At 38.5% G+C, this 10,453-nt stretch overlaps 2 protein-coding genes across 2 annotated transcripts; both read right to left on the bottom strand.

The window, feature by feature from the left end:
- Positions 1 to 909: 909 nt before the first annotated feature.
- Positions 910 to 6,192, bottom strand: LOC139846723 (uncharacterized). Its single transcript, XM_071836208.1, has 9 exons — positions 5,914 to 6,192; positions 4,789 to 5,508; positions 4,562 to 4,708; positions 3,589 to 3,960; positions 3,330 to 3,482; positions 2,954 to 3,079; positions 2,465 to 2,779; positions 2,028 to 2,351; positions 910 to 1,598 (listed from the first exon to the last, which is right to left on the bottom strand). Exons 1-9 carry the CDS (start codon positions 5,926 to 5,928, stop codon positions 1,116 to 1,118), a joined length of 2,655 nt encoding a protein of 884 aa, XP_071692309.1. The 5' UTR covers positions 5,929 to 6,192; the 3' UTR covers positions 910 to 1,115.
- Positions 6,193 to 6,481: 289 nt separating this feature from the next.
- On the bottom strand, positions 6,482 to 9,017 carry LOC139846724 (putative receptor protein kinase ZmPK1). The gene has a single exon (XM_071836209.1). The coding sequence runs from the start codon at positions 8,975 to 8,977 to the stop codon at positions 6,608 to 6,610; it is 2,370 nt and encodes a 789-aa protein (XP_071692310.1). The 5' UTR covers positions 8,978 to 9,017; the 3' UTR covers positions 6,482 to 6,607.
- Between the last annotated feature and the right edge of the window lie 1,436 nt (positions 9,018 to 10,453).

The raw sequence follows: 10,453 nt of genomic DNA, 5'->3' as shown, positions 1-10,453 counted from the left end.
AACCAGTCGGTTAGTCTTACTTCAACGGTTACCCCATATGCTGAACATAAACTAGGCAAGAGGACGAGAAAATCTAGAAGATGGCAAGCAATTCCATCGACAAACAATCTAATAGAAGTGCGAGATGGCAGAAAAAATGGAATGGTTAATCTCGACGATAAAGTATGTTCATGTGGGCAGTGGCAGTTATCGGGGATACCTTGCGGTCATGTTATTGCAGCAGCACGACTTTTCGGCGTGGAGGATGTTACTCAATTTGTATCACACTGGTTCACAACTCAAACTTATATAAATACGTATTTTGAACACATCCTTCCTTTGCCCCATCGGTCAGAATGGTCGTATCCGTCGCCCGGCGTTTTACAAATTGTAAACCCTCCCATTAAGGAGAAAAGAGCCCCTGGACGCCCTAAAAGTACAAAACGTATTCCGTCGAAGGGTGAAGATACTGAAAAAATCGTAAGAACTTGCACTCGTTGCAAAGAACCAGGTCATGGTAGGGATACGTGCACAGCTTCTTATGACCGAACAGGTGAATCAACTTCTAAAAGAGTAGTAAAAACATCGGCCCCAAAATCGAAGAAGGGTAAGGAGAAGGCCATAGATGCTGAAGCTTTTAAGGCATATCAGTCTCAGTTTTATGCAACGTGCAATTTAGGGAGCGATAATTAGTAACACTATCGCATTTGGAATGTCAATTTTATTTTTAACTTATTGTTGGATTTCGTTTGTTGTAATGTATTGTTGTATTTCCCTTGTATTCTAGGTACCTACTGTGTTATTTTATGTAATAAATGTAATTTGTTTTACAAAACACGCAAGGCTTTGCTTTCCTACGCAAGGCTTTTGCTTGCGTACGCAAGGCTTCGCTTGCGTACGCAAGGCTTCGCTTGCATACGCATGATGACGAAAGTATACACACGCAAGGACGCAAAGCATTCCTTGCGTACGAAAAATATATACACGCAAGGACGCAAATCTAAGCTTGCGTACGCAAGCATAAGCTTGCGTCCTTGCGTGGGGTGTCAAATACAACTGTTGCAAAAGTGAATTTACCAGCAACCTATTTACACCAAATTTGCATACAAGACCTGCTATCTATTAGCTACAATGTATCAATCAACCTGAATCTCTACTGGTGGAGTTGGTGGCGGCGGTTCTTGTGTATCAAAACGTGCACGAAAAAACGTTCTTGCCATTCTGTTTCTATACTGCTCTGCAGCCTTTTTAGCATCTCCAATGTTGTCAACCTCCTCCCTTCCATAAATAATCCTCTCCATATGTATGCACACCCAAACCCCACAATCACCATGACCACCAGTCTGCATTGGCACAACGGGACCAGGTTCAATCATCAACTCCACACTTTCTTTATTTTCATAGTATCCAACAATTTGGGAGTCTTGCGTCTTGTTAAAATAGTCAATCGCCTTCAAGTACACTGGCAAGTTGTCACCCAAAATCTTGAAAACTTCGTCAAGTTTTTTTTCACTGACATGTCCGGGTAAACTGTCGTACACAAAAACCTTCATTTCTTCTAACTTCAACTGAAGCAGCAGGAAATGTTCTTCTTTCCAAAAATGTAATGGGATCAAGACCTGTAACAGACAGGCAGAAAGGTTAAAACAAAACAAGGACGCAAGGACGCAAGATAAACCTTGCGAAAATCCAAAACTTACGCAAGGACGCAAGGTTAACCTTGCGATAATGGGACGCAAGGACGCAAGATAAACCTTGCGTTTCCAAAACACACGCAAGCCGCAAGGTTGAACAAGGACGCAAGATAAACCTTGCGAAAACCCAAAACTTATGCAAGGACGCAAGGTGAACCTTGCGACAACGGGACGCAAGGACGCAAGATAAACCTTGCGTTTCCAAAACACACGCAAGCCGCAAGGTTGACCTTGCGACATTGACACGCAAGGACGCAAGGGAGAACTTGCGTCCAGTAACAAAGACGCAAGCTCGCAAGAATGTCCTTGCGTCTGCTCCAGAACAAAAATTTCTGTAAAAATTCTTGTGTTTACCTGATCACAGTCAGCCCAAGATGGATATAGGTCAACACTGCCGTCTCCAAGTCCAATTAAGTACATGTAATCTGGAGGATTTTGGCCAATAATTCCCTCTCCATCTGTTGTAGATTCCTCCTGTATGCCCACCTCCTTCTGAGTATTGTCAAAATAAGTTTTGAACCTCTCAAACATGTTCATGAATCCCAGTGGCATAATAGTCCATCTAGAACTAGCCTTAAGCACCTCAGCTGGAAACTCAGGAGTGGCATAAACTTGACTGGCTCGGGGGAGAAATCTCTGACGATATCTCAACAGAAATGTAGCCCAGCCGTCAATGTGCTATAAATATAACAAGTTAACATATACAGTGTAACCTTAGTAAAATTTATAAATTGTATAAAATTATATAAAATTAACAAAAGAATAACAAAATAACAAACTTACAAACTTACCAAGTTATCCAAATAACCAGAATGCCCTAATGCCAGTAATCGAAGCCAAAAGTCTTGATTTATAAAAATGAATTGCTCATTTTGAAAGATGAACATGCAACGCGTCTCTTGCTTGCTCTCAATCATTGTCTTTGGATCTTTTGCTGGACCTGCATGCTTTCTACCATCTCTCCAGGCATTAGGTGGCGGTGGTTGGAGAGTTCCTTGATCATTTATAAACCTGTCAATCATCCCCCAAATTTCTTCCTCAGTAGCCCAGTCTTGTTCCTTTCTTTTTCTCTTACTCACTTTAACAGGCTGCTTATCAACACTAACCTACAATAATTATGGGAAACAAGGTTAATATAAATTAATTCAAACAGACGCAAGGACGCAAACATAATCTTGCGTGTGTGGAATAGACCACACGCAAGGACGCAAGCACAACCTTGCGCCTAAAAGATAACGGACGCAAGGACGCAAATGATGGTTTGCGCCAGCCAAACTCACCTCTGCTGCTGCATCTGTGTCCATGGGTACCACATCCTCATTAATTTGTTGTTGACCTTGATCTTCTTCAGTCCCTAACTTTACAGCATTCATGCTTTCCACTTTCTCAATCACATCTTTTGACAACTGAGTAAAATACATAAACAACAGAGTAAACAAACATACGCAAGGACGCAAACTCAACCTTGCGACAAACCCACGCAAGGACGCAAGTACAACCTTGCGTGCCTAGAAGATAAGACGCAAGAACACTCTTGCGACACGCAAGGACGCAAGGCATGTCTTGCATCCGTGACAATAACATAAAACAACCTTAAATAGCCATTGTTTATTGCAATAATTTAACATACAACTATTTTAATTTGCTGGGCTGTACCTTCTCAATGGGTTTTCTGTACCCAGGTGTTGTGAATGGGGACCTTAATACACCAGTTGGCTTTCTTTCTCTGATTCCACGTCGAATGTGCATTGGAGACGGCCTTTCAGTCTCATTATCAGACAAAGATCGATTGAAACACATATCATCATCCTAAACACAATAAATAACATAAGTAATAAATAAATCAATAAATAAATTCAATTAATACCAAAATAATAATAAATAAATCAACATAAATCAATTCAATTCAATGTACCTGATATTGTTGTTGTTGTTGCGATAAAAGTTCTTCGTGTTGCATAACAAGTTTTTTGCAATCAATTAAGTCTTTCTCTTGTTTGTCCACCCGCTTTGTCAACAACTCTAACATACGATGTAAATTGTGTACATCGTGAAGGCCCTCTGTATGAACATCTCCTGTTGAATGCTTGTGGTGTGTCTGCTCAGACCCATCAACAACTGGATCATCTGTATCAACTTCATCATCCTGGACCTCAACCTCGATCTCATCTTCTGGTACCTTTCCTCCTCTAAAGTACACGTCACTCTGAATCCACCATTGACAACTCTGCTCTGTTTCAGTTGGCTGCAGACCACGAAAAGGTCTCTTTTTCTTGGGACACTCATCCTACAATTAATTATTCATATTAAATAATTATCAAATAAGAATATTAGCAGAAACCAATAATCAAAGACGCAAAGAAAAGCTTGTGTCCGTGTACGCAAGGACGCAAACAACTCTTGCGTTGAAGAACAAAAACACACGCAAGGACGCAAGGTCCACCTTGCGTCTACCTTAAAACACACGCATGGACGCAAGTGATACCTTGCGCCCATACCAGAACCTGTCTGTAAACAGATAACAGTTTACATGTACGCAAGGACGCAAACAACTCTTGCGTTGAAGAACAAAACCACACGCAAGGACGCAAGGTAGACCTTGCGTCTACCTAAAAACCCACGCAAAGACGCAAGTTATATCATGCGCCCATACCAGAACCTGTATGTAAACAGATAAAAGTTTACCGCGTACGCAAGGACGCAAACAACTCTTGCGTTGAAGAACAAAAAAACACGCAAGGACGCAAGGTATACCTTGCGTCTACATAAAAACACACGCAAGGACGCAAGGGATACCTTGCGCCCATAACAGAACCTGTCTGTTAACAGATAACAGATAAACTATGCAACAATTTAGGATAGGCTAACATTTTAAAAATGTAACTAACCTGAATATGTAGGAGTTTAAGGTATTCAGACATTCCAAATGACTCGGCAGATGAACGCTTCCAAAAAAGAGGCCTCGGTACTCCATTCTTGTCAGTCTTTTTTGCAAACGGTTTAATGGTACGACGGTAAGACTCGAGAATCCAAATCTACAAATAAAAAAACAATTAATTTAATTTATGTTACATCTTAAATATTAACATTAAATAACAAATGTTCAACCATTTACCTTGAAAGCCCACATAAATCCCGCCAAAGTGTACGCCTTTCCACTCTCTAATTGGCTTTCACGAATAACAAAACCTTCACTAACCGCTTCGTAAGTTGGCTCCCAAATACGAGACCCCCATGGGTACTGATTAACACGCGATAACTCTTCGACTAGCCATAAAAACTTTTTATTCACAACATGGATCCCTTGTTTACCCATAAAACCTCTCTCTACAATCAAGATAATTGCTAATCGCACCACATCATCGTCACTAATACGGCTGTGATCAGATTTTAAAAGCATCTTTTCAACATCACTAATCAAAACATTTTGAGAATCTTTAAAACCCTTAAATAAACGTCGTCTAATAGGTGCGGTCTGGACGTCATAATTCTTCGGGATGTAATGTGCCATGTCCGTCCGGCTACTAAACAAAAAACCCGTAACAAGACAAAATTCACGGCGACCAAATCTAATCGAAAAATTGTTCTGGAAATGAAACCATATATCCTCATGCTCATCGGGGTACTTAACATTATCTAGTCTATCCGGCCGCACACTCTTCCGTTGGAGCATGCAATGTACAAGCCCGGGATCATTACCAAAGTATTCTAGATCTAACCATGGACCGAAACACGTTTCTTTAAACTTTTTAATTTGATTCTCAGTCATGACCTTCTTCACATCCCCTATAACGCTCAACTTATTCTTCATCGTTAACTTTCCTTCCACAAATCCCTGCATAAGTAACAATAAAATCAGCAGAAAGTAACAGGACGCAAGAACGCAAGATAAAACTTGCGTCCGTTTAATTGACCATCGCAAGGACGCAAAGACAAGCTTCTGGGACACGCAAGGACGCAAAGACAACCTTGCGTCCAGTAGCTTTGCGTACGCAAGCACGCAAACTAGGTCTTGCGTCTGGTCAATTTCCCTAATTCTATGAGCAGTTAATGTATGTTTCACTCGAACATATAACCCAAAATACAGTTGCATGTCATAAAACAACGGTTGTACTTCGTTAAACACAAATACACCTCGAACAGACATTTCATCGAGCAGTTGGTGTGCACATTTATACAATTCGCATCGAAGATAAAATAAACAGATAACACACACATAAACAACAAAGTAATCACTAACCTGGGTGCTTGCCATCGTTGCAAATTTGATTCCTTGATTATTTGCTTGATTACTTCGTGAAAACCCGATTTCTTTTGCGTGAAAACCCTAATACTTCGTGAAAACCCTTGTAGGCTAGTATAAGAAGTCACGGTGGTAGCAAGAGGGGTTAGGTGGTGGTGGAGATGATGAAGGAGGAGAATCTGGTAGTAGTAATTGAAGAGGGTTTGCGTTTGTGCTTGCGTTGTTGCGAATCGCTTGTGTGACTTTATTTGCGTGTTTGCGAATCGGATGAAAGTGTGGAGTGACAGGTTGAAAAATGTCATTTAACCGTAGTTTTTTTAGAAAAGACGCAAACACGCAAGGTCGCAAGGTGCCTTGCGCCTTGCGAGGGCATTTTGTCAATTTTTTTTTTTTTTGGGCTCTGGTGCAAGGGGTAAAAAAATATTTGGGCATTTTGGTGATAACCCCATTTTTTAGTCCATTGCTAGCAGCTGCGGCCCATTTAGTTTGGGCTAAAATAGGGTTATTTTCATACTCGAGTGGCCATTGCTAGCCGTAACGCTTTTTTGTCATGCTAGACTGCTACTATACTTGAATTCGTTGCGGAATTATTATTAACACTACTAAACATACTCATAATCATACTTATATGAAAGTTACTACACAAGATCATTTTATACACATAGTTACACAACTAGTATAATTTGATAATTTAGTCATCTAACTCTGGATGAAGAAGCATATGTACCACTTGACTCATTGAAGGTCTTGCATCTCTATCTTCTTCGGCACATTGTAACGCAATATTCAAAACATTCTTTAAACTTCTCGTATCGTATTCACCACACGTCTCAACATCCACAATTTCCTCAACACAATCATCGTTGATCTTGTCTCGGACCCACTCAACCAATGTTTGATCTCTCCCACTATTTCCACCGCTACTTTGTTGCATTTGCAACGGGCTCCTCCCCGTTATCATCTCTAGTATCACGACCCCATAACTATAAACATCAACTTTTGACGTAATAGGAAGATTAAACACCCATTCGGGAGCCATATATCCTCTAGTCCCTCTAATCCTTGAAAAATCTGAATCCTCACCCGCGCTTCGATCAAACAACTTAGACAACCCAAAATCCGCCACTTTTGGACTATAACTAGAATCCAACAATATGTTATGTGGTTTAACGTCACAATGTAAAACCCATTCCAAACACTCTTCATGTAAATAAGCTAGCCCTTTCGCAGTACCAATAGCTATTTCTAGCTTCTTCTCCCAATCAAGTTTATTAGATTCCAACATCTTCGCCAACGACCCATTCTCCATAAACTCGTAAACCACGAGCCTATGTTTCCCTTCAACGCAATACCCCCAAGTTTCGATCAAGTTCATATGATTAAGCCTCCCAATCGTACTTATTTCCGCTTGAAACTCAGCTTCCCCTTGATGATCACTCACCTCTTTAAGCATCTTTATTGCCGCAATTCTATCATCCGATAACTCACCTTTATACACCACACCGGCCCCACCTCTCCCTATCTCTTTGCTAAAATTATCGGTCGCCTTTTTAAGCTCAGTGTAAGTGAACCTTTTAAATGCTGATCCTATCGGATAGTAACTTTGCGCGGTTATGGAAGAGTCTCTACTAGTGATATACAAGAATATAAGTATCAACAAGATCTCAAGAACTCCAATTCCACCCCCAAACCATAACAAAGCTTTAACTGTCCCGATTTCGTGTTTCTTATAATAAGATCTAGTAACTGACATGGTAAGATTACTTGGACAAACGTAGCGCGAGTTTTCGTTAAATCTTTCTTGATAAGATGATACCAAACTCTTTGGTAACTTAATATACACCGAGTTCTCAAACCCTGATTGATAACCATTGTATAATAGATTCTTCAAGAAGCAATTATAGACACCAGTATCGAATTTGTATTGAAAACCTTTACAATTGCAATCGTTCAAGCAAGATTGTTTGCAAGCTTCAAGAGTAGAATTATGAAGAAAATTAAGATCATAACCATAAAACTCGACAAAGTGAAGCTCAACGAAATCTTCTTTTACTTCCTTTTGACAAGGCTTGAATTCGGGCTCACAGCCGTAGCTCCAATCATTCGGATCCTTCTTCTTATACCCATGAACACAATTACATTTTCGGCCCGTTTTGCTAGAATAAGTACAAAGACTATTTGGGCCACAAACGCCATGAATCTTGCACGATCTCGAAAATGCTTGCCATTGAACCTCCCATTTTTGTCCCTTAACAAGGCTATAAACTCTAATATTACCATCAAAATCAACCTTCATTATTCTTTGTACTTTCGCACCAAAATCCGAAACAAAGAATCCAAATTCATCGGACGAGTTAAACTCGCCACGAGAATCAAGTTTCGCTATTCGGCTATTATTATAAGTAGACCTCCCAGCATCCCATGTCTTCAAATACGGTTCGGGCCAGTAAACACTCGTGATTTCTGGCCCGTCGTAAAGAAGACTCAAAACGTTATTATTCTCAAAATAAAGCTTGAAAAAACCGGAGGAAAAATTCGTCCTACTTCTAGATGAAACAAGTTGTGAATTTCTAGTAAATGGTTGATTAGGTAAAAGAGTATCAGTTGGATAATCAAAACTTTGCCAAAGAATGTACGGATGACCATTAATTTGATATAAAACAAGGTTTCCATTATTTTCAAGTTTTAAAACAAGTGAACCATTTGTGGCTTTAGTTTCAGTGGACCAAACAATGGTTTTATCAGCATCTTCTAAAACTAGATTACCATTTTTGTAAAGTGAAAGCTTGGAGCGTATTCCATTTACGGGTACGTCTCGATTCGCCGTCCACACGACAGTCTGAATATTTTCGGTGAACCATATCGAAAAGGAGTAAGCGTTGATGCCCACTTTGTAAAAACCGGCTGTGAAAAGGCGATTAGGCGAAACGATATGATCATCTTTGTGATCAACTGAGATTGATGAGCCTTTAGATAATAAATGAAATGAAGAACAAGTGAAAGGTGTGGTGGTTAGAATTATGAGAAGATGGAGAAGGCAAAACAAAGAAGACATAGTCATTTGAAAATCTCTATCAATAGGAATATGGTTTGGGATGTCCAAAAAAAAAAATTGGTTTGGTAAATGTTATTTCATGGGTAGTCGTAGTATGTGAATAAACTAATCTTTTAATTTTTAATTTTCCAGATGGGACAAACAATCTAGAAAATAAAAATGGTTGATCTTTCTTTTTTAGTTTTTTTTTTTTCTACTCCGTATAATTTAAAAACAAACTTATATAAAAAAAGGAAATTAATGAAAGTGTGTTGCAATACATTTCACAATCAAGACCAATATACTCACTTCGTCCAAAAAAAATGCTGACAAAAGTTTGTATAGAAATAAAATGGGTATGATAAAATCAACTTTACTCGTATATTTAAGGTAAATTTGATTGAATTTGTTTAAAAAGTAATTCATTGGAAATAATAAATAAGGTAAATTAGAAGTTTCATTGTTTAGTAGTGATATTTTACAAATATATTTTATTTATATATTTATTTATATTTGAGAAAGAGTAGTGATAGACGAAGTAAGAGTGCTCCCAATGGTATCACCTTCACCTCCTCGCCGACCTGCAGGGTGCCGTTAGCACCACCGCACCTTCCGGTCATCCTGCATCCCCCCAGCCATTTCATTTCTTAAGCAAATAGTAGCACAGAGTAATTGGAATAAACACTTGTACATTTAGTTCTAATATTTGTACCACACAATAATTAGTTAATATGATAAGTTTTAATTTATTTGAAGAAATATGTCATTGTTGTGAATGTTTAGTCATAGTTAGTCCTGATAAGAAAATGTTGTGACAGCTAATTTTAGTAAGAAAGTTTATCATGGTTAGCACCACTCTCACAATACATAAATATAGAATTTATTTGTGGGTATGAGGCATGAAGTGGTCTATTCAAGGAAAAATAGAAAGTTCGTAAATGACCAAAATTCTTATGGTCTTATTGATAATGGGTCAAACAGTCAACAGTTATGGGTCACAAAAGTCGTTGGTTCATATTGAGCGCCCGCATCACGACTAAAAACAGTACAACACGGGCTTTGTTTATGACGTTTGCAAGCAAGCATCTAACCGCCTTAAAAAGAAAAGAAATAATAATAATAATAATAATTCTTAATTTCCTATTAAAGATAATATGTGAAAATCATGAGTTTACGCCATACTTCTTTATGTATATCTCTGATTTCTGATAGTTTGGGTGGTTTTTTTTCACATTTTTTGTATGTATAACACAAAAACTATATTATTTAGTATTAAAAATTTAAATTATTGAAAAGTTCGTATGACAGCAAACTAAAGAATTTGATTGCTTCATTTCTTTCTAAACAAAGCACAACTTTATGCCGAAAGTTTGTAACCATGAGTATTATTTCAAGTTGCACCAAATTATGATTAAAATCATCATGTAATATAAATAAACAAGGTTAAACGGTACTCCGTATGATTTTGTATATTTGATAAATACTTTGATAACTTAATCTAGA

This window comes from Rutidosis leptorrhynchoides, chromosome 5 (assembly GCF_046630445.1).
Source record: "Rutidosis leptorrhynchoides isolate AG116_Rl617_1_P2 chromosome 5, CSIRO_AGI_Rlap_v1, whole genome shotgun sequence".
Lineage (NCBI taxonomy): Eukaryota > Viridiplantae > Streptophyta > Magnoliopsida > Asterales > Asteraceae > Rutidosis > Rutidosis leptorrhynchoides.
The sequence above is the reverse complement of the archived record's forward strand: the minus strand, read 5'-3'. Positions and strand labels throughout refer to the sequence as shown.

Excerpts from the sequence above, each read along its gene's own strand:
- LOC139846723 (XM_071836208.1), bottom strand. Across the intron at positions 2,780-2,953 it reads ACACAGATGCAGCAGCAGAG|GTTAGTGTTGATAAGCAGCC; the intron begins GTGAGTTTGGCT and ends TAATTATTGTAG. Across the intron at positions 2,352-2,464 it reads CTGGTTATTTGGATAACTTG|CACATTGACGGCTGGGCTAC; the intron begins GTAAGTTTGTAA and ends TTATATTTATAG.
- LOC139846724 (XM_071836209.1), bottom strand. The coding sequence starts at position 8,977 with ATGACTATGTCTTCTTTGTTTTGCCTTCTCCATCTTCTCATAATTCTA.